The following is a 24,620-nucleotide window of genomic DNA, read 5'->3' as shown; positions in this document are numbered from 1 at the left end:
TCAGAAAACATGCTTCATTTAGGGTCTCTTCAATAAAAGAAATGCTATATGGCAACAATTGCAGACAAACTTAAAAATTTTAATTCGATACGGCACGTTTCAGCTATCTTAGGAAAATAGACACCGTGCAAGTTTGTACATGCGGACAGCTGACGTAGGGCGTGCAGACGCGAATCCGCACTAAAGCACCGCAGATTCAAAACGGCAACAAGCAAGGAGCTGCAAATCCGGCAAATCGACACTTCAGCCACGATGCGGTGCACCGTGTGAGAGAATGACAGTGCTAACTTTCTCGCAGGCTACGAACAGTGGCACACAACAACGCCTCGAGCAAACACGTCTCGCTGTGTGTTCTCTGTACTACGTAGACAAACACAAGTGGTGCATGCAAGGTAATATTTAACTTAACATCACATCACGACTGTTGTAGGCCATCAACATCACCGCCAAATATTGTCAATGAATGAAACAGCATAGGAAGCTTTACTTACATCGATTCCCACAGTGTGTGAGATCTCATAATTTTTTTTCCAGAGAACCACCAAAAATTTCCTGAATTTTTTTCATGACCAGCTTTCATTATTGCAATATCAGCGGTTAATTTTTTATTTTATTTTGACCTTTACTGTGATTTTTTTTGTTTTTTGAGTTGCAAATAAGTAAGGCCACAGAAACAGTAAATATAAAGCTTGATAATCCTTGGAATAGAAGTCAAGTGGCTTTTGTTGTCCTCCATGCTGACGCATTATTCCTGGTGTCACGAAGAAAGGGAATCGCAGAGTCCTGTCCGAATTGTCTCGTCTGTAGCCGTTCCATCTGCTGTACTATGCATCCAAGCCTGAATTGTCGACTCGTGTGACATGTTAATGTTGAGTGCATAGAGTAATTCTAGACATTGCTCTTTTTCAGGAAGCATGCAGCCACCACCATAGTCGGTCGAAAAAGCACAGCAAGAAGGCAAAAAAGAACAAGAAGCGCTCAAGGTCCCGTTCGGTATGAGCTTTTTAAGACAGTAGTACTGTTAACTTTTGTGTGGTAAAGAGTGCCCTTCACCTAAGGCCAACAGCAATAGAAGTTCGGACTGCACAAAAAGCCTCAGTTTTCAGTGTAGATAAAAGCAGCTATCTTGCAAAATTTTTTGTAGCAATTACAAGCAGATGGCATGACAGACGGCTAGTCATTATCTGCATTTTTTATACGGAAGCTCAAAGAAACACTGCCATTATGACTCCCCAGAAATGACACAATACCCGTTAAGTTCGGAAGAAGCACCTGCTTGGGCCCGCAGTCTTACCTGTGTGACAGCAAGATTGGGACACGTGCACAGTTACAGGATCAGTGTCATATCTGCCTGTATCATCTGCTGTAGTGATATATTTAGAGGCTCATAATTAAAAAATTAGGCAATTACCAGCCCTTCAAGTTTGTCAAGGTTACATACTTTGATTTTAATGTACTGCTCATTTATAACCAGTTTAACTAAAATCATACAGTAAGATCTCTATATAACGAACTTTTGGGGACCGCGGTAAGTGGTTCGTTATTCTGAAAAGTCGTTGTAGTAAAAGCTCCGAAATTAAACATTCCACCCATTAACTTATCAGTTCATAAGTTGTCACAATATGAGCTATCCACAAAGACGTCGCTGTTGGCTTTCAGCCCGCGCAGTTGCTATTCACGCACCACTGAAGCACCGTGTAATAAGAGTGATGCGCTCAAAACAGACGCTGACGCCGAGAAAACTACTCACAAAAAGGAAGCTCCATGTCGCCTCCAAAGCGCCATGTTTCTTGTTTGTTTGTTTATTTTAACAATTCGTGCCGTGGACACCGCAACTGTCTCGTTCGAGGCGGACACCTTAACTATATGAAAGTGCAAGCGCGCGTAAATGGCACCGCCTGGAAAGTACGAAGTGTGATCATGTGGGGGGGGCAACCCCGCGAGCACGAAGGTTAAATTTCTTCGCGCGTGTAGCTACTATGGCTGCAAAATGCGTGAAAGAGGCGCGCGGAAAGAAGGGTGAAAGAAGGAAGAGACGCGCCTCCGTTGCTAGGCGACACTTGTCTGGGCGGAACATGCGCTTGCAAAACCTGATGCGTCGTCGCCTCAGCTAGTCCTGACTGTTGAACTCAACCACTGTTACCCTGCCTCAGAACAAAAAAGCACAGCATGAGTCGAGAGCGAAAGTATTTTGCGGTGATGCCCGACCCGATGCGCGCCTTCAGGGGCGCCGCTGGTCCCGCTGCTCTACTGAGCTGTGTTGTTGGAATATCCGTCCACGCGGGGCTTCGGGCACACTGCAGCCGCTGTAGAGTGCAAGGGCACCATCCTAACCAGGGACGGATCTATTGCAACGCGTGTCGGTGTGTCATCTGAGGGTTGGGTGGTACGGAAAAGGCTTGCGCGAAAGAACCTGTATGCGCGCGCGGGCGACAGCTGCTTCCCTTGTGACATGCCGCTATCACCAATTCGCGTGATTGTCGTGCTGCTTTCGAGTCTTTTTCGGAACTCGTGGAGTGCTTATCGTGGGCGATTGGCCTTTCGATAAGTGGCTGCCCGGCTTTCGACGCGCCGATGCTGCGTGCCAGCGTAGTTTTTTCCTCAGGCGCTGTCTCAGGTCTTCCGGACCCGTGCGCCGCGGCGTCCGCTTTCTGTGCCTTGTCGTCTGCTAGCCTCCTGTTTCGGCTGCCGTGACTGGATACACGGAAATCTAAGAATCCCAGATTTTGGAATATGAGTTCGTAGTACTGAGGCGTTGTTAACATGACACGGAAACTGAATAACCATTGTTACTCTGAAAAGTTCGGTATTCTGAAGTTCGTAGTACTGAAATATTTTTACATTGAAACTATAAGAAGTCAGTAGGGGTATTTCTGAAAAGTATGTAAATCTGAAAAGTTTGTAAATGTGGGGTTCGTTGTAACGAACTGCATTTTACTGTATATTGTTGCACTTGGCCTTCAAGTTATTTTCTTACATAAATACTGAATAAGTTTTTATTGTAAGAGAGGTCTATCCTGTATATTAAGTGATAAGCGGGGTTATTCCAATGTAAGGAAAAAGAATTAATGCCATTGCATGGCAGTGACAAAGCTCTAACACACTTCTTTTTCACTTCAGGAAAGTGACTCGGACAGCTCCTCTAGACACAGGAGCAGTCGAAAAAAGAAACGGTCTCGCAGCGAGTCAGATGAATCCGACTCAGACAGTGGTAAGTGCCTGCATTCTTCTTTGACCTCTTTTCCCCATCTCTAGGCCTGTTCCTGAAGCAGTATTCTAGCAAAAAGCTGTGCCTTAGAAAACTTGATTATAATTAGCACGTTTCCTTGGCAGCCTTGCTGCAACCATTTTCCCCCTAGATTTTATTGTTAAACATGCCTTTACTGGAATGCCAATGCCTTACCCTTATATTGTCATTGAAATTGGTACTGTGGCTTTAAAGTCGTGAGTCTTCAGTATGGTAAAAGGTTTGTTTCCCTGTAATATAATTATGTACAGTATGCCTGTTTTATTTGAATCGAACATCACAATGAATAAATACAACAACAAAGAGCGAGACTTTGTTTTTCAGTCTGTGTTGACCTTGTCAATTTGACCAACAGCTCTGGTCTAAGGCGTCGCTCGGACAAATACTTGCATTGTAGTCTCAGCGTAGTTTCACAGATAAATGTGAGCTGTCTGTTGATTGCTGATACAAGCTCTTGCACCTGAGGCAGTGCCACATCTTGGTGCTCTACGTAAATGTGTGTTGGTTGTGCAGATGGGACTGACCTCTTGCTTTTTGCAGACTATTCAGCAAAACGTAGAAAGCGGGATCGAAAGAAGAAGAGGCGAAGCAGTGTAAGTGTGGTCTCTTGATTTGAGCTCTTGACATTTTTACGAGCCTTGTCCTCAGAGCTTCAGTTGTGTGACAAGGTGCAGAAGATAATCAAAATGAACAGAACATAAATAATATGCAGTCCTTGTTCCTCAACTTACACATGGCACTTAAGTACGCAGGCTTCCATCTTGACCTCTTCTCCTGTCTTGTAAGTTGCTCTATTAGAAACAGTTTCAAAAGCAGTAATCACCTTGTTTCAAGCTGTTCTGTCACTGGATGCTTTCTATGCTTCTATCCTATGCAGTTTAGTAAGGCAAAAGCAATGCCTGAATACTATGTCCTGTGTATAGCACAGGAAATATTTAGTGCTACTCTGTTAGCATAGCTCTGCTATACATTTTCTGACATGCCCCTATCTTTTTATAAGGGAGGTACTTTGAATACCCCAGTATTCATTTCTGTGCTTACCTTGTGCATAAGACCTGACCCTTGTGTAGTAATTATTTCTCTCCAGTAGCAAAAATCAGAGTGCTTAATTAAGCTTCCTTTTTTTTTCTATTTGTACATACAGTTGAACCCACTTATAATGATACCGGTTTTAACAATATATCGGTTGTAACAATGAGAAGCTGCTGCACCGTGAACATTTGTATGCTTTCTATGGTGAAATTAACGTCAAATTAACGAAATTGTACGACTGTCAAATTAACGAAATTGTACAATGACGCCTTTTAATAGTGAATGCACATAAGCAGTGGAATTAGATGTGACAGTTGCGGATCATTCTAGTCATTATGGTCGCCTTATTGTTTGGTAAGTTTGTTGGCATTAAAAGGTAACTCAATAAATAGCTTGCCTTTGAGTTGTACCTCCTCCTCTTGCCTGGTGTCATCAACGCATGGCGCTGTACCTTCGACATGTTATGCATATGCAGGCCTCGTCTGATTCAGAATCTGAGCGCCGTGAGAAAAAGAAAACACGCAAATCGCCACAGCCACCACCACCTGCGGCCCCAGCTCAGCCTACAGCACCTGCACCAGCCGCGGCGACAGCGGGCGGCCGCAATCGGCGCAGCGGGAGTGCACGTGAGGAAGGCGAGTTGGACCAAAAAGTGAGTGAGAAGGTCAGGTGATTGGGTGATTCTCTCTTTAACCTTGACTCTCTTTTGCTTCAAGGGTAGCTAATGGTAAGCATTTGATCTTGTCTTCAATTCTTGCTCTTTGACTGGTTCAGCTATTTGACGAATCTAACCTACCGTAACAGTCTGAAGTGGCGCCCTCTAACTGCATAATGTGAGGGGTAGCTTTTACGAATGTTCACTGGCTGGCAAGAAAGCTTCTCACTGCTAGCAGTGGTGGTGGTGCACAATTGACAAAGCGCTGCAAACAAGGAGTGTGCTTTGCCAACAAAGGTTAATTGCGCCAAAAAGTGCTGTGGCAGCAAAAACTAGTTTGCACAGCATATGCACTCCTGCTGTGCCAGTTGCAGCCACCCACTGTTGCTGCGGCTGGTGCTGGTGCTGTAGGCTGAGCTGGAGCTGCTGGTGGTGATGGTAGCTGTGGTGATTTGTGTGTTTTCTTCTTCTTCACGGCGCTTCTTACAATGCGTGGAATTACTTGCAGATCAAATACACTTGAACAAGCAAGCATAGACAGGTGTGTCTTCTATCAGTTAAGCATTCTGTTGTTCTGCACAAAGTTGTATGACTAACTGTGATGCGTCACGAGTGGTGTTCGCGACACATCATAGTTGGTCATACATTTTTGTGCCCTTTGCTTTTCACTAGTCTGCACAAAAACCATGCACTCTGCTTTTTGAATTTCGATCTTTGAGTACAGTAAATGTTCACAAAATGTCAAAAACTACAGATGTGCATGATAATTACTAACATGCCGACAGATGTGGATGAGATGGTGGAAGGACGGATGATGGGGCGCTTGCAACTGTAAGGGTAATTAATTACCAAGGCACACACACATGAGTACCGTATTTACTCGATCGTAACCCGAGTTTTTTTCCTGATTTTTGCTACTTGAAGTCGATCCTCGCGTTACATTCTAATACCGAAGTTCAAGTTGTCTAAAAAGTGCAATGATGCACCCAATTCTAATGAATGAGTGAAATGTGCTAGTGAAAGCGCGCGAGGAATGCGCGCTTTCACGGAGAGCAAACGCATGGCGGAGAGCAAGCGCGGAAAAGCCTGTGGAGGATGGGAGGGAGGGAGCGGAGGTGACGTTTAGCTGCGGCACCAAATGCGTATCTTGCGACCAGGCGCAAAGGGAACTGGCAACTTAATCTCCCACACCAAAGGAGGAAAGCCGGAAGGCAGCGCGATAGGGAGGGGGCGCGGCTTCTACTCTGCCACCAACTGCGTACTTGTACCCTTGTACATTGTGCGGCTGCAGGCTGTCAGCGCGCACCGTATCTTGAAAGCGATCTCCACACAGCTCTTACCTTTGTACGCTCTGTGCTTTCACCGCTTAGTTTCTGTTGAAGCGATAGACCGCACTAACTTTTGCTCGCTGCTACTGCTGCGCTTGCTCACGACAGCGTTTTGACAGCGGTTGTCTGCGGTCAGTCGAGTGGGATCGTCAAGTGTTTGCTTGTGTGCGCTGACACCATGCTTATTAATTCAGTTAGTAAGCGAATATGTCCGAGTTTGTACAGCCGATAAAACTACTGTACTTACTCCGTATAGCTCTCTACTAATTTGCTATCTCAATTGATGCGGTGGTCTCGTGTTACTTTAGCGGTTTTCTTCATCTTTTTTTTTTTTTGCTGCACGCAACAAAAAGTCACCCATCACATTACTTTCGCAGTTTTAATTTTTTCTTGATGGACACAATGAAAAGTCACCCCTCACATTACAATCGAGTAAATACAGTATATGTAATCTGGCGAAATTATGTGACACATCTAACTTGTTATTCTGGATTGATAGGCCTACTTGATGCTGATTTTTCTTTTTCGTAAATTCTTTGTGTTTTGCTAATGGTGTACCCTGAGCAGGATAACAATTTCCTGTTCGGGATAAGATGGACAAATGCTCCAAGCACTCACCTTTCTCTCATTCTTTTTCTGGCTCTCTACATTCATGATGAACAGAAAACAACCTGCCCAACTTGCTGTACTTCCAGTCTGATAGTGCGAAATGCACAGTGGCCAAGATATTTTCATCAGCTCGGCAGTAAATACCTCTGTGGGATATTTGCTATGATAAAAAAAAAAAGAGAACAACAGAAAATGCAAGACAGGACGAGCACTGTCCAGTCTGTTTATTTTCTTGCATCTCCTGCTGTTCTTGTTGTTTGTTTAACAAGTATTTTATAACGAAAGGGAACAATTGTCATCCACCCGAATGTAACATGAAGGACCAGCACGAATTTTTCCTCAACTGCGATGCACTCTTTCTTAGAAACTCGTATGGGTTTCCTTTGTAGCTTCGTGGTACATTCGGGTGGATGACTATTGTTCCCTTTAAGGATACTTCTTCCACCTTGCTGGAAACATGCAGTTCTGCCCAGTTCTGACTGCCCAGTTCTGACTTCTACTGGGTGTGTTCCAGTGGTTTCTCATAATGCCATATGATGTTCTCTATGGAAGCCATTACAATGAATCATGAAAATGAAGATATCCGAAACCCTGAAGGATAAATAGCACCATAGATTGGAAAACAAATTTGATTTGCCAATCTAGGTGAAATTCAAACAAAGACTATGTGCGCAGGCCGTCTTTGCGTGCGGGTGTAAGATAACTGCTGTTTATTGTAAATAGAGCTGCAAGACGGATATCAGTGGGAAACACTGCTGGGGGTGGCAGATAATCTGGTTGAGTGATAAAACTGCTGAAATTCATAGGTATATATTGTAGGCATAGTTGGTCTGAAGCACAGATTATTGGAATATGTTGGGAGAAGCCCATGCCTTGCATTACAGAGTTAATTTGGCTTAAGATAGTGATGAGGAAATTTATTGCAGAGGGCAAATCCTTCTTACTTTATGCAAAGAATGTTTGTTGAATGTGACTGTTTGTCTCTCATATTGTGTCCATGGTGTCACGGGCAGCTGTACCTTGTGAATTTGTACTCAGACTGAACCGTTTTTGCACAGCAGTGGACCTCAGACAGTGATGTCAGTGAAGAGGAATTGGAAAAGCGGCGCAGGCAGTTACTCAAGCAGCTGGCACAGCATAATTGATGACCTATCACAAAATAAAGGCGTCCTTGGTGCCACGGCAGCCAGCAGGTGCCTGGCTACTGTGAGCACCATGGCTGTTTTTCCTACACTTCTTGTGTTTGTCATTGAAGTGTTGCAGTGCTTGTTGCTCATCGTAAAAGGTACAGTCGAACCTCATAAAAAGTCGCATCTGATACGGAAATAATTTTGTGGCATGCTTGATGCTATTGAGAACCATTTTATATTATACTTAATTATATCTGGTAATTTGTTGCACTTGTGTTAATTATATTGAGGTTCGGCTGTATTTTTATTTTGTATAGATGCATTACTGTCATCTAGCAGTGATCGTCAGTGATTGTGTTGAGGCTCTTTCTCAATAATACTTGCACATACCAACCAGATGACACTGTTGTGAAGTAACTTTACTTTGTATGTTGTGACTGAGTGGCTGCCTTCAACAACAGTTATTAATGAATTATCAGAATCACCAACGGTGCTGCGTTCAGATCTTGCAATTGTGAACAGACCATTGAACATGCGACCACCCTTCATGCGACAAAGGGAGAACCTTCGTCCGTGCTGCTTCCTTCGTGCAAATAGGTCGGAGTGGTCGATCATTTGTGGAAGAAAAGATGTTGGGCCACAGGACACCTGTGTGCAGAAAGCTAATAGAGCTCTGCTGTGTCTTCTTAAAGGAGAACTGGCATGACATTTCTGACTTCATTTTTTGCACCAAATGAAGGTCTTGGATGTCAGTACTTTAGAAAAAAAAACTTGGCTGAGGTATAACTCTTGTAAACCTAGTTATCACGAGCGAAAGGTCTGTTTGGCTTGGTTTTGCAAAGACTCTTGTTCGTGTTGCTGAACGACGGTGGCGGCTGCAGTAGCTTTGATTTTGGCACGCTTCTGCGCTTGGTAAGCTTCTCTATAATGTGATAATCTGGGCCTTCCTTTGCTTCGATGTTTCAGCAACCAACTTTGCCTTTGCTTGAGATTTTGCAGCCTGCCATCTAGCTATATCTACTGGATGTTTGGATTCAGCCGGTCGCTTGTGCTGAAGCGCACGCACAGACAGTCCAGCCAGTTCGCCATCCATGGTGAGACTGAGCAACGGAGCGCCAGCGAAGCAGCCGTTAAACCCTCGCCTAGTCTCATGGTACTGCAGTGGCGAGGCTGCGAGCGAGCGCAGCTGCAATGCCTCTCCGCAGGGGATCACGTGGTGTGATGTCACACCTGCCACACTTGCGCTCTGGCGGCTCAAGGTCATTGCGACATGATGAGTGACCTTGCGAGACATGGCGTGGTAGAGCGTTCGCTCTAAAATATACTTGCAAGTCTCGGAATGCCCTAAATAATTTACTATAATAGCTTTCCTATGCAGCAGTTTCATTTTCCAAAAGGTGCATGTGTCGTGAGTAGAGACAGGATGTCTAGGCACTAAAAATTGTTGTCCTAGGCGCCTATAACAGGTACTAAAGCTGTCATTTAAGGTATGTAAAGGCACCAATTACTCTCATTCAGGCATATATAGGCTCAATAAGAACGCCTGCTGTGTATCTGAGGATAAATTAGGATTTTCTAAGGAACACAGCCCACTAAACCCCTGTTTTGTGAGCATTATTTCATTTTCTCATCGAAATGGAATGAGGCAGGTTTCTAGGTTAGCAGATTTATCTGAAATCTAGTGTGACTAGATTCCAGGAGAAAAGTTGGGAAAGCAGTGGTAAACAAGCACCATGCATCCCAAAATTTTCAGGTTTCATGTGCCTTTTTTCACTATTTATATGGAGATAAGGACATTCTACATCCACCATAGTTAGTGGAACATACGTGTACTTCGGAACGTTCAATGATGCCCTCTGGAATTGCAGAATGTTCGCCTATCAGACAGTTATTTCGGTACTGAAAACCCTGGATTTTTGTCCTAAACAGATAGAAGCTTTAACTATCAGCAGCAGGTCTGTTGGTGATAGTGGTAACCTTCCCTGAATGTCCTAAATAAGCCCCACATTCTGGGTCAGAGTTGTTTCCAAGTGTTCAAGTTTCTGGATGATGATGTCCGAAAACGTTAAGTGATTGCACAAGTACATTTAGTCACCATATAATGTATCGTTGCATAGAGCAGTTTGAGTCATTCTTACAGCGATGCTCTAGTCAGCTGCAATACTGACAGCCTTTACATTGGCAAAGTGTGTGTAGTAATGATCGGCTGCCTTCAGCCAAGTTCCCCAGTTGGTTGTAACATTATAAAGATGAGGCTAGAACAAAACACGAAAAAAGGCCCATTAGACCCTGAAAATCCTAATATAGGTACTAACATCGAAATAAGCATGATAAAGGTGCCACTAAAATGGGCTTAAGTGTTAAACAGGTACCATAAAGGATGTAAGGAAAACATGCATATTGCCTAGAGTACCGGTCTCTAGTCATGGTGCAGAATTATACAGTCGCATGGGAGCAGAACATTGCGACATTTTGGCACTCGCTCCAGTTCATGCGGTTGTTTGGTATGCTGCTATGTCTGGCCATGTAATTAGTTCCACAGTCAATTCTCCCAGAGACAGAAAATATAGGCATATCTCATCCATAAATTTAATACACCGCAACGAACAGGTATAAATATTTTAAAGGGAGCTCTTGAATCCATGGCACAAATAAAGAACCTCGTTCATACGTTTCAAAAAAAAAAAAAAAGATGCGAGGAAAACGAATGAACCGGGAAAACGCATGACCCGAAGTCACAAAAAAAAATGGCAGGCTAAAGTGTAGTCCACATTGCGTAATGCGAGGCGTTGGGCGAATGGTTGCCGCACGAGACGACGATTGCCGAGCAGGTGGACCCCGAGCAGCCCGAGACGAGAGTTCTTGCGGCTTCGGCAAGCTAACGTTTGTGCTCCTCGAATTCGGCCTGGGTCAGCAGCTCCTTCGGGCGGGCCATTTGGGCGCGAATGTTTTACATGTCCACTTGCCGAAAATCGTTGCGGCCCGAGATGCCGACGCGCGTCGAGCTGATGGGGTCCAAGTCGCCCGAGTTGTTTTGACGGCTTCGGCAAGCCTACGTTTGTGCTCCTCGAATTCGGCCTGGGTCAGCAACTCCTTTGGTCGCGGCATTTTGGCGTGAATGGTTGATGCGCCCACTCGGCGAGAATCGTTGCGACCCGAGTTGACGAAGTGCGTCGAGTTGATGAGGCCCGAGTGCTTACGGCTTACGCAACCTTACGGTTGTGCTCCTCGAATTCGGCCTGGGCTAGCAGCTGCTTCGGTCGCGGCATTTTGGCGTGAAGGGTTGATGCGCCCACTCGGCGAGGATCGTTGCGGCACGAGTTGCCGACGCGCGTCGAGCTGATGGGGCCCGAGTTGTCGTTTTAACAGCGGAGCTGTTAAGCCGGCCGTTAGTCCGTTAGTCGTCTACAAAAAATGTGGGCCGATCCTGGCGTTAGTGCAGAAAGGGTCTAAGCGCAATGGCACATACCCCTGTGAACTAGAGAAGCTGAGTCTGGCTAAGTCTAGGGACTATGGTCTAGGTAAGCATAGTTGGGACTACTTAAGCTTAGACAGTCATCGATAGCCACTCAATAGCTAATCGAAAATCTATCAATAATCAATAAATTCCGGAAAATGCTGGAGATGACGTGGTAGTGCTTAGCCTAGCCCAAATACGTAGCCAATATCTTGCGATAGCAAATCGATAGCCAATTAATAACTAATCGATAATCGCTCAATAATATCCTGAAAATGCTGGGGATGACTTGATAGTGCATAGCCTAGCCCAAATACGTGGCCAATACCTCGCGATAGCCAATCAATACCTGATTAATAATCGATCAATAAATTTCTGAAGATGCTGGGGATGACTTGGTAGTGCTTAATTAGCCTAGCCCAAAGCCAGAACTAGCTATAGGTGCCCACCAGTTCCGCTGTCTCTTTAGCATTGCGCCTCCAGTGAAAGCTCCAGTGCAATTTTTTTACGGCTTACGCAAGCTTACGGTTGTGCTCCTCGAATTCAGCCTGGGTCAGCAGCTCCTTCGGTCGGGGCATTTGGGCGCGAATGTTTGACGTGCCCACTCGGCGAGAATCGTTGCGGCACGAGATGCCGACGTGCGTCAAACTGGTGGGCCCTGAACGACCCGAGACTGCACTTTGTTTTCGTGTTGCGTAGTAAAATGTTTTAAGACGGCAACTTAAAACCAAAACGAAATCGAGCAGGTGGGCGGCGCCGGAATACGATGCCAGCAGAGCGAAACATATCGCTTCGTTCGCGCCGCCTGCAGCAGGGAACAGCGCTGTTGAAGCTGCCGCGTCTGCTTGTGTACTCCCGCGCACTGTTCGAAGAAGTCCTCGCTCTCCCCGACAAATACGTTTATTAAAACCGCGCAGTACGCTTCCAACGGCACTACGCCACGCTCTACCAGTTCCTCTGTATCACACAACTACACACACAACCCTATTAACAGCGGAGCTGTTCTTAGTCGAGCGTGCGCCGGCGATGACGGCCGCCGTCACACAGGAGCAGAGCCGGAGAGGTCACGTGACCCGCTTGCCGGGAGGAGAGGAGCCGACCAATCGCAGCACGCGCCGGGGAGGAGGAGGAGAGGCGAGGGGTATAAAAGTCGGCGTCCACGGGCAACGGCGTTCCTAGCGCGTTCCTGACGACGTGAGCAAGCTCTCGCTGGCACTCACGTCGCGCGGCTTCTTCCTCGGGAGTATAAGCAGTTTAAGGTGTTTGCGCCGCGCGCTCTTCGCACGATGGAGCCAAGCGGCCGCGAATGCACATCTTCGCTGTTCGACCATCTTCACGGAGTGGAAGGGGCGGTGATTTTTTGCAGCGAAGCTCTTATAGTTTAGGTTCCAGGAGATGGGGCAACGGAAGTAGATATACCGGAAGTAGATAAAAAATCTCGCCTCCATGTGCATGGCAGTTTCCCGCCAGCTGTACAGTTGTCAAAATGGATGATGGATGGTTCATTGTGATACCCCTCGTCACCGCCGATGCCTCATTCACAAGCGTCGCGATGCTCGGCGGCAGTACGTACCCACCAATAGATGTGCCCCTTTGTCTCGTGACGTAGAGATCACGCTAGCGCTGTTATCAGCAGTTGCCCTTTGGACTTGCTATGGGACGGACGGTCGTTTAACCACATCTTCCAGGGTCCTGACTTCAGGATCCTGACGATGCTGTGCAGTGTGCCGCGACTATGAATGCTGTGGCTCATACGCTGGTCTATGATGATGGGGCGAACTTGGCGCAGCAAGCGCACTACTTGGCCATCGCGCCGGGCGAAAACAAGACGCCGGTGTCCTTGCTCTTTGACGAACATGCCGTCAGTAGTCAATCATGATAATATATAAATTCACTATAGCAATATAGCAGACTCGCCATAGTCACAGCTTCGCTGGCTTCAATCTTCACAGTAGTGGAAGGGCTGTGATTTTTTTCACAGCTCTAGACCAAGGTCGCCTTTCTAAGAAAAATAAGGTTAGGTGTGTACCTAACCTTATTTTTCTTTTCCCCCTTTTTTAACACTTTGACTTCCCTCACCCTATTCTACGCACCAGCTTACAGGGTGTATGCACGAACAGCGGCGACCAGGCTGCGCGCTATATGTTGGTGCACTCAATAGCTAAGAAAAAAGTCGCAGTTTCGCCCGAAAGGCGAAGCATCGATTGCGATAGCAAATTAGTATAGAGCTATACGAAGCAAGGATAGTAGTTTAATGGGCCTTATAAAGCTGTGAACATTTGCTTACTAGCTAAATAGACAGGCAAGGTGTCACGCGCGCACAGGTAAACATGAACACATCTCGCTCGATGACCCGGAAACTCGCCGTGAAAACGCCGGAATGAGAAAGCACGCCAGCAGCAGCGGGCAAATTGCCCTTCGTGCTGGCTCTCGTCTCGCTTCAACGCGAACTAAACGTCGAAGCTATACGGGCACTCGGCGCATGCACTTTGTCCCCGTCGCAGATCGCTTTGAAGATGAGGCCCGCGCGGGCGCGCTTCGCCCACATCGCATATCGCTTTCAAGATACGTCGCCTGCGTGGCCGCGCTGTGAGCAGCAGCCGACTTAAGTTACCATGGAGGAAGGAAAATATAGGAGGGAGCATTACGTCACGCAACCAGCCTTGGCAAGCGAACGCTTCGTGTAGCCAGCAGTCATGGCGGAAGGAAAAAAATTGAGGAGAGGCCCTACACCCTCCGCGCGCTAGAAAAAAAAAAGTGGAGGAAGTCACGTGCTATTTTTTCGCTGTAACGGCCATATTCTTGGGCCACAATGACGGCTTTGTTATGGTTCTGTGCGTTCGCGCGTGTTTCTCCGTAGGTTTCGTACCACGGCAAAGGCGTCGTGCCTGCAAGGATTGCGTTAGCCTCCGTGTTTTATTCCGCTGTGTTATCTAGACCGTGCTCTCCCAGCTGTTGTTGGGCCCAGGTGGGACTGGAATAAGTAAAAAGCGTGAAACGAGCGCGCATGCAACGGCGTACACCACGTACCACGCCACGGACGAAGGACGACCTGGGAAAATATTTGCCGTCTACGGTGGATTCATTCTAACGTGTCATCGCAGACTGGAACCGCTGTGCTTCAGAATATGTACGATAAACTCATTGCACTTCAGTGACAGCTGCGCAGTGTTCCTGTTTTTGACAGCGGACGACATCGTGCGCTGTTTGTGGCACGTAAAACAGCCATGTGGAGCTTCGGAAAGAACCGGCTGCTGTAACAAAGGGACGAACCCCACTTACTGCAGTAATCTTATTCGTGTGCTCGAGGGGCGTAGGGGAGTCAAGGTTGGCGGATGCGGTGCAAGAGTGAACAAGAGTCGACATAAGAACGTACGCCGGTAAGCACATCAAACGGCTGATGGTCGCACGTAGGCCCAGTCAACCCACTAGCCGCACGCATATGCGTGTACTGTTCGGCACCGCAGAACTTTGTTTCCGTGAAGCTTCACTTACCGTGAGAACAATATACCTCAGGCCGCAGTCAGTGTATTTAAACGTGTAATGACGTTCTCCTCTGCTAGATAGTTCGTCGGCGCGCTATGGCTCATCACATCTCCGCGGTGCGTGGCCGCCCGAAACGTATTCAATAAAGCAAAACGATTCCTATAAAGCCACGACCAGCATACCTGTTCGTTCTCATGAATTGCAGACGGACTTGCCATAGGTCGTATCGCGATGGAATACACCGCTATTGGATCCCTTGGTCGGATCACTACGCCGCGCGATGCGCGGAGCCCGGCGTGGCTGCGTGCCGAAGGCGAGGAATGTAAGCGAGAGAGGAGAATATGGCCCGACATGATGGCGGAGTAACGCCGACTTCCGGGGTCACTTGGCTTCACAAAGCGTGACGTCAGGGCCCCTCCTCAGTTTTTTCCTTCCTCCATGCCAGCAGTGGTGGCCCAACACGTGACCTCTTGCGTGGAGTTTACGGAGAATCGAGATTTGCCGAGACGTTTGGTTAGCGGTAGTTTTTATTCGGTCGGCAGCTGCTCACATGCAGGAAGGAAAAAGATTTCTCCTTACTGTGTGGTGGTTATGCGAACTTCGAGCATGTCCTGTGGGGCTGCGCCTCTGCCGGCCCCCCTTTCACCCAAGAGGAAATGATGACGCTCGCTTCAACGCGAACTAAACATCGAAAGCACAGCGCATACGAAGCTACGGGCACTCGGCGCATGCACTTTGTCCCCGTCGCAGATCGCTTTGAAGATGAGGCCCGCGCGGGCGCGCAATTCGCCCACATAGCAGATCGCTTTCAAGATACGGGGCCCGCGTGGCCGCGCTGTGAGCAGCAGCCGACTAAAGTTACCATGGCCCAGGATCAGACCTCTCAAATCCTGGCAGTCCAGAGGGCCCGCGAGAGGGCCGTCAGGTTTGACCTGATGGTCCCCGAGTGGGCCTAGCCAGGTGACGTCGAGTTTACTCGCGTCTATTGTGGACCGAATAAAGTTCACTCACTCACTCACTCACTCACTCACTCACTCACTCACTCACTCACTCACTCACTCACTCACTCACTCACTCACTCACTCACTCACTCACTCCTTACTTTGTTTTCTTTCCTTGTTTTTGTTTGTGTTTATTTCAAGAGTTCCAAATGGTTTCGAATGGGTATTGAAAAATAAAAATATCAACCGGGAGTACTAAAACCTACCGCGCGCTCTGACGTTTCCTCCGTGCTCTGACGTTTTCATCACGTGTTGGCCGGGCCATCACAGTCGGGGACAATCGCGTTGCGGTATGCTCCCTCCTATATTTTTCCTTCCTCCATGAGAGTTACTGCATACCCCCCCCCCCCCCCCCCCCCCCTGCCTCTCCGTCGCCTTGGCCCCCATGCCTTGCGCGCGAAAGACCGCGCGCTTCCGGCCTGCCTTCGTCCCTCGCGTGCGCTACATTGAACCAGCGATTGTCGGCTCACCTTTGTACGGTTTCACTCGCACGCACAGCGTACGGCGAGCGGTGACGATTTTATCACCATTGGACTTTATACGGAACCTCATGGCGACGGCGACATCATAAATTCGCTTGGAGTGTCCATATAATTGCTATCGCAATAAAACGCGCGTATTGCCACAAGCGCGCGTCGAATAAATTGTGTGATGCGGTGTCGTGTGTTGCAGCTATCGCTCCAAAATAGAAGAAGATAAGCTAAAGACGAAGTAGTAGAAATGTGCGTATTTTTAAAAAAAGTATTCTCCAGAAGGTGCACATGCACGCGTGTGCGATAAAACCAGGGAACTTTCCGAACAGCGATGATGCGATGGATCTATACCGTATCCACATGCGCGGATCACCTCGCTATGAATCCAAACAAATCCAGGGTGTGTTCTCGGTATTACTTAGCGTGTATGTGAACCCTCGGTTATTAAATTATGCGTACTTGTCCCGTGCTAGCGTGTCGGATCGCGGCCATTCAACTTTTTCACTGGTTTTCCAAGCGGGCCGTATATGCGCAGGTACAGCACGTTGTTTACACAAAATCGGCGCTAATATCACTTCTTGCTTGCACCGGTCGCTGCATATATAATCTTTAATTTGGAAACGCGGCATGTCAACAAGGCTCCAGTTTACTCCGTTTTCGTGTTGTAGGCCGTCGGTCGGTACTCTGCGATGACTAACCCCGACTGAGCTCCGTCGCAACACATGTCGCTAGCGCTGTCGACGAATGCTGCTTACATGTGCAGATCCTTCCGACTACGCGACATTTTTCTTTCTTTTTTCAGTTGAGTTAACCACTCCCAAACATTTGTTGAGCGCTGCACGGCGGGTGCGTTCAGCGCATACCCGATGTGTTGTGACGGAGTTTAGCCGGAGTTGCAGTCATCAAAGAGTTCCGACGGTCGGCCTAATGAAATGAATCCGCGTCTTCCAAATGATAGATTATGCAGCGACCCGTGCAAGCTGGAAGTGATATTAGCGCCGATTATACGAAAACAAGGCGCTACATCTGCCCATATATATGGCCCCGCTTGGAAAACCACACTGCAGTGAAAAATGTGCATGACTGCGATCCGACCCTCTTGCACAAGACAAATACGCATAGTCTATCTAATAAGCGATCGTTCACGTACCCGCTAAATAGTGCCGATAACAAACCTTGTATTTGTAAGGTGTCACACCGAGTTGATCCGCGTATGTTGATATCGGAGATACATCGCGTCGTCGCTGGTCGGAAAGCTTTCTGGTTTTATCGCACACACGTGTGCACACCTTGGAAAATGCAAGGGCAAAAAAGAAAAAAAACGCATTTACATTACTTCGTATTTAGCTTATACATTCTTTTACTTTGGAGTGGTTGCTGCAACACACAATAGCGTATCACACCTTTTATTCGACGCGCACTTGCGGCAGAACGCGCGTGATTTTTCTCCCTATATATATATATATATATATATATATATATATATATATATATATATATATATATATATATATATATATATATACATACGGAGTGCACCAACATGGTGCAAGGCCCGGTCGCTGCCGTTCGGGCATACACCTTATTCTACTCTTCCTGCTTCTAAATTAAGGGGGGGGGAGAGCTAGCTACCAGTACATAAATGCTGCTAAGGAATGCTGCAGTTGCTGCCCTGACGAAGAAAAGTACCCTTGTTGAAACGTTACCTTCATAACTTAAAGAAAACAGCGCTAAAGCCAGGACGGTGACGAAAGGAGAGTAGTAGTAGTAGTAGTAGAAAACTTTATTTTATGTTTTAAAACGAAGTCCCAGAGGGTGGAGCCCTCAGTCCAGGGCCCCATTTGCTGCTGCTATCCGGCTGGCCCGGTCGATCAGGCATCGCTGGTCGTCGAAGGCTGTGCTGGAAAGAGCGGCTTCCCACTGGGATGGGGAGGGGTTGGGTATTCTATGTAAGCCGGGTGGTTTCGAGCATTCCCACGTAGAATGGTAGAGGTTTGGGTGACCACCACAGAAAGGACCAGAGAGACGAGAGGAGACAAACAACTTACAAGGCGCTGTGTTTGTCTCCGTTCGTTACCGTCCTGGTTTTAGCGCTGTTTCCTTCAAGTCCAGTAATGTACCAACCAGCCCAATTCAACACGCTACTGCGGTTGCCTACAGCAACATTCCTTGTTTAACCACTGTTGCTCACTATATTCATAAACAATTTATAAAAGCGTGCTCTGTGGCACTATTTTCCAACTCGGGTGTTTGTTTTTATTTCACCACTTTTTGCTCATATGCCTTACCATCTACATTTGAACTATCTTCATGTCATGGCAGCTCAAGGCATTCTGGAATGAAGATGCCTCTCCAAAGCTACATTCACGTAATAAAGATGTTTATTCTCTCTCTCTCGACATGCTCCTCATCGACCGAGGCCACTACTTTCTCTCTAAAGTTGTTAATGACATTCTGCACTCGTGCGCGATTAAACACAGACTTGCCACTGCTTACCATCCACAAACGAATTGTCTAACCGAGCGTCTCAACCGAAGCCTCACTGATATGCTGTCCATGTATGTCTCCGCTGACCATCGTGACTGGGACGATGCGTTGCCGTTCGTTACCTTTGCCTATGATTCTTCTCGCCATGATACCGTAGGCTTCTCTCCATTCTTCCTCTTGTTTGGCCGCGACCCTACGCTACCTTTCGACACCCTTCTGCCTGATAGTCTGAATTCCACATTAGAGTACTGCCGGGAAGCCATACTCAAGGCACAAGAGGCGTGCCACATTGCCCGACGTCGACTTGTGGACTCGCAGGAAAATCAGCGGCGCTTGTATGACAGCCACCGTCGTGACACCCACTACAGACCGGGCGTCCTGGTTCTGCTTTGGTCACCATCGCGACGCGTTGGCCTCTCGGAGAAGTTGCTTTCACGCTACTCTGGCCCTTACCGCGTCTTGCGTCAAGTAACCGACGTCACCTACGAAATCGCCCCTCTTGACCCCTCCGTGGCTCAGCTTCGCTTCGACGTAGTCCACGTTGCGCGTCTTAAGCCGTATCATTAGACCGCCTCCTAACCAGCACCGGGTCGGTGCTTCAGCCGCCGGGGGTCATGTGACAGACCGATGAAGAAGACGTTTTCAGACGATTTCGAAGAGAACGACGCTCTGAACTACGCGAGCTAACTATAATCTCTAGTTACAATAGACACTGCAAAAGCATACGATAGTGTGGAATACCCTATTTTAACAGAAAGGAAGAAGGAAATTAGATTGCCTGATTACTTCGTAACGTGGACTGCTGAGTTCTTGCAGGACAGGGAGTTCTAGTGTGCGCAAAGTGGAATTGCATCAGGAAAATTCAGACAAACACGCGGGGTTCCACAGGGCTCAGTGTTATCGCCGCTTTTGTTTAATATCTTGCTATAGGCTCCATTCCTTGTCATCAGAACGTATGCACGTACGTTTACGCTGGCGATATAGCGTTTTTTGCTTCGGCAAATGACATTCAGTCACTGTATGAGTACTTACAGCGATACTTACGCGAGTTGGAAGCTTGGCTGGATAGTATCCACTTGTACTTTAATGTAAAAAAGAGCGCTGTTCTTGTCTTTCCGGTACAATACTCAGTTACGATATCCCTTTTGTACCGCCATTCCACTATTCCACAAGTGGAAAAAGTCAGGTACCTTGGAATTACTTATGATGGAAATCTTAACTGGCGTCAACATATTGAACATATAACTTCAACAGCTTCCCGTGCAATGGGGATATTGAAAAGGATAAACAATAATCGATGGGGCATGCGCAGAGACACACTTATAATGATTTACCGCATGTATATCCGACCAATACTAGAGTTCGGCTGTGTGTTATTCTCTGGCTCCCCTACTTATAAACTACGCCCGCTACTTTTGCTGGAAAGGGAAGCACTTCGCTTACGTCTGGGGCTGCCAAAGTTTGTAGCAAACGCCGTGCTCTACAAGGAATCACGACTTCCTTCCCTAGAAATGAGATTTAAAATACTCCCCGTTCAAACATTCATCAGGCTCTATGAATCTCCAATAAGAAGATCCCAGTCGATCTTTATCAGTCAACCAGCTTTATTTTTTAGAGTCTCGTGGCCTCGGTTTCACACGCCACCGGTGAACAAACAGAATCGTTATTAAGTCCGTTAAATGTACGTTTAAATGATATAATCACAGTAAGCAGCATCCCAAATTCATTGGTTATTACTTATGATAACATATACCCCTACCATGCGAAGCAACTTCCCTGGCATATTCTTAACGGCTTACTCCACTGATCACTTGGACCAGCTCCACACAAACGTAATTATAGCAACAGATGCTTCGCAGAGTGAGGAAAAGGCCGGAGTTGGAATTTTTTCATCGGCATTAGATTGGTCTTTTTCTGTTCGGCTCCCCGACTACACTCCAATATTCCTAGCGGAATTCCTAGCTGTTGTCCTAGCTTTGCGTAAGCTACAGCCTTCCACAACAACCGCGGTAATATTAACAGACTCTTTATCCTTGTGCACCTCACTTACTGCTCCCGGCGAATCGCATATAGTAAAAAATTTACACTCATTGGTTCCAAGTCATTTGCGGAGTTTGCAATTAGTATGGGTACCAGGTCACAAAGGCATATTTATGAATGAAGCGGCAGATAGCCTGGCAAAGGCTTCTATTACAGGCCCTGGGTTTTCCCTTCTTCGAGCGACGGGTTTCATAACAACTGCAAGCTTTAGAAGATAAACCCTTATGACAGCAAAATCAAATCTAGCATCGTCCATTGAACTGCACCACTTACAATTCCCTTGGAGCAGGAACTTTTGCAAATCCAGACAGACAGAAGTGATATTAACAAGACTGCGATGCCGAGTCCCACGCCTAAATTTCGACATTCACCGATCTGGTCTGGTGATTTCCCCTTTGTGCCATTTCTGTAACGCATTAGAAACGATCGACCATTACTTACTGGACTGCCGGCGTTTCTCCTCCCTAAGAAAAAGAACACTGCAAATTGCACTGCGACAGCTCGGCCTGCCATTGAACATTTCGGAACTTCTGTGCTTGGACACTCACACAGGAATGTATGCATCGCCATAGAGAAATTCATTATTGAACCAAACCGATTTCATTGTTAAACCTAACATTATTGCCTCTTGTATTAGTATGTATATTTTTATATATTTATTATCCACTGAATTGGCTTAGAATTTACTCGCTTTAATATACTTACCAAAATTAAAAATTACACATTTGCTAAATTTATCCATACTTAGCACATATATAAAATCTGCCCGACTCTTGGCTGATCCCCGTGAGTGGGTATGCGCCAAAGATGATAGGGCCATCATCATCATCATTATCTTGTCAGCCGCTGCCATTCTTGTAAATACCCTGTACATATATTCCTTACTTCTTTTCCCCCGTAACAATATGTTAAATGATAAGAAAGCCGCCTGCTGCGTCGAGCTCGTGTAACATGTACATTTTTTGTGCACTTCGCAGTAAGATTTATTCATTAGAGCGAAAACTCTACTACGCCATGTCTCGCAAGGTCGCAATGACCTTGAGCAGCCGCAATCGCGTCGCAATGATCTTGAGCAGCCGGAGCGCAAGTGTGGCAGGTGTGACGTCACGCCACGTGATCCGCTGCGGAGAGGCGTCGCAGCTGCGATCACTCGGAGCCTCGCCGCTGCGATACCACGTGACTAGGCGAGTGTTTAACGGTTGCATCGCCGGCGCTTGGTTGCTCAGTTTCACCATGGATGGCGCGCCGGCTGGGCCGTCTGTGCGTGCGCTTCGGCGCAAGCTACAGGCTGAATCCAAACATCCAGTAGATATAGCTAGACGGCAGGCTGCAAAATCTCAAGCAAAGGCAAAGTTGGCTGCTGAAACACCAAAGCAAGGAAGGCCAGATTAGCACGTTATAGAGAAGCTTGTCAGTGTCGTAGACGTTCCAAGATCGAAGCTACTGCACTGTGTGCATAGACTTTGCAAACCCAAGCCAAACAGACCTTTCGCTCGTGGTAACTTGGTTCACAAGAGTTAAACCTCAGCCAATTTTTATTGCGATAGCAATTATATGGACCCTTCAACCGGATTTCTGCCGTCGGCGTCGTCGTCGTCGCCGTCGCCGTGAGGTTCCGTATAGATTCCAAGGGCGATAAAATCGTCTCCGCGCGCCGTATGCGAGAGCGAAAGAGCGCGGGGGACGCGCGCTATCACGGAGGGCGAACTCCCCCGCGCGCTATCACGGAGAGCGAACGCACGGTGGAAAGCAAACGCGACCGTCGCCCGAAAGGCTGTGGGGGTATGGGAGGGAGGGAGGGAGGCGGGGCGGCGCTGTGCTTCGGCACCAAAGGCGTATCTTGCCACTCAATCTCCCACGCGAAAGCAAGAAACGGGAAGAGGGGGGAGGGGGGGGCAGCTTCTCCTCTGCCAACGACTTCTCCTTTGCCTCGGCGGTGCCGGTCGCCCGCACCGTCTCTTATCTCCACACAGCTCTGACCTTTGTATGCGCTGTGAATTCGCCGCTCAGTTTCCGTTGAAGCGATAGACCGCGCGAACCTGCGCTTGCTGCCAGCGTTTTGACAGTCGTTGGCTGCGGTCATTCAGTGTGATCTATTCATGTTTGCTTGTGCGCGCTGACACCACGATTGTTAATTCAGTTAGTAAGCCAATGTGTATAAGTTTATGCAGCCGATAAAACTACTATCCCTACTCCGAATAGCTCTCTACTAATTTGCTATCGCAATCGATGCTTCGCCTTTCGTGCGAAACTGCGAGATTTTTTTTTAAACAACGTTTTAGCTGCGCAGCAAAATTGGTGCCAGCTAGAGGGTCCTACACATCAACAGGCTATATCACCTTGCCATTCTCTTTGTCACCCGCTAAATTTAGTGAGCTCTTCCGGGGAGCGAGACCGGGAGTCATTGAGTCCTCTGTGCGTAAACAAGCAGTCTGTTTCATACTCGTCGTACCCTGTAAAGCGTGCACCACTGCACCCACATCTATGTTGCGGCAAAGCCGAGAAATGAAAGGGAGATATTAAGGGGCCGTCGGAGTATAATCAAATAATGCTATTCGAAATGAACGAAAGTTTGTCTCCAAATGTAGCAGTGAGGCCTCTATCTAAAACTACCAAAATGTGCCCGAGTTTCATCTCTACTCACGTGACTCGTTAGAATTCGAACGAGACTACCGCTGTCAAACCCTTGCATGAGGCAAAAGACACTGCACTCACGACACTCAGAATCACTTTAGCCGGACTTTAATCCCCGAACGAATCGCCGCAATCTTGGCCCGAGTCTACGTGGTGGTAATCTATAAACTAGAAGCAGCCATTAATATAATAGACCAATCCTCGCGTTCAGGTATGAGAAAACATTCGTTCGAGTGAAGCCGATGTTATCCCCCTACAGCAGGGCCAAGCCAACAGTTGTGATACAAGAAAAAAATGCATGTATGGTATGTGCGATTCAACGAAACAGATGCACCCTCTTGGAAACAGGCGTAAAACAAAGCATAAGAAGCGGGGAAAAACACACTACCTCCTTCTCTCTCCTCTCTCTCCCTTTCTTCTTTTTTTTAAGTGGCAACAAAATTGTTAATGGACGTTCAACTTATCACATTTTATCAGCGGCACAGAAAAAAAAAAAAAACGAAGAAAGACAGAAATAGCGCCGGTGTTTTTTTTTCTTCTGCTTCCATCCGTTTCACTGCGCTGTTTCCGCAAGAGCTCGCCTGTACTAGGTGACCCAAGTGTGTGCTTGCATAAAGGAAATATAGGGCAAGCCAGCGAACGCCCAATGAAAGTAAGGAGACCGATTATGTAGCAACGCCGTCTGGCTCAGGCTGTGAGGGCAGTCAGACTTAACGAGCACCCTACGTGGCACACAAAACGTCCCCCTTCGCTTGCTGACAATTGAGTAAGTCCAGCAGAACAAAACGAGCTTGCAAATGAAAACAAAAGTTCAATCATCTGAACTGTTGTCGAATTGAGTTATTTTTTAAATCATCCTGTTCCTGCCTTTTATTATATGGAGTACACCTTCGCGAGGCTTGCAATCTTCAATCATGCTTACTTTTTCACTGTTTTCCCCTTCTAGAGTCTTGCTTATTTTCAGTTGTGAAACCAACGCTGCGCCACTACGTCAGGCTCAAGATCCGATACGAAAGACACCGCGCTGCAAATTTCGTTGTT

General features: G+C 47.1%; 1 protein-coding gene across 8 annotated transcripts in view; it reads left to right on the top strand.

Moving 5' to 3' along the window:
* The window catches only part of LOC119442008 (pre-mRNA-processing factor 40 homolog B), a 51,825-nt gene extending 43,721 nt beyond the window's left edge, over positions 1-8,104 (top strand). For 2 of the 8 annotated variants that reach the window (XM_037706705.2, XM_037706703.2), the window contains 5 exons: positions 910-993; positions 3,121-3,211; positions 3,788-3,840; positions 4,755-4,931; positions 7,930-8,104. In XM_037706705.2, the coding sequence (XP_037562633.1) occupies positions 910-993; positions 3,121-3,211; positions 3,788-3,840; positions 4,755-4,931; positions 7,930-8,016 (492 nt within the window). In that variant the 3' untranslated portion in view covers positions 8,017-8,104. Of the gene's footprint in view, positions 1-909; positions 994-3,120; positions 3,212-3,787; positions 3,841-4,754; positions 4,932-5,442; positions 5,476-7,929 lie in introns of all 8 variants that reach the window. The other 6 variants (XM_049661805.1, XM_049661804.1, XM_037706707.2 and 3 more) reach the window with 5 other exon arrangements.
* Positions 8,105-24,620: the final 16,516 nt, after the last annotated feature.

Source organism: Dermacentor silvarum, chromosome 2 (assembly GCF_013339745.2).
Source record: "Dermacentor silvarum isolate Dsil-2018 chromosome 2, BIME_Dsil_1.4, whole genome shotgun sequence".
Lineage (NCBI taxonomy): Eukaryota > Metazoa > Arthropoda > Arachnida > Ixodida > Ixodidae > Dermacentor > Dermacentor silvarum.
Note: the sequence above shows the minus strand (reverse complement) of the source record. Positions and strands in the feature narration are given on the sequence as shown.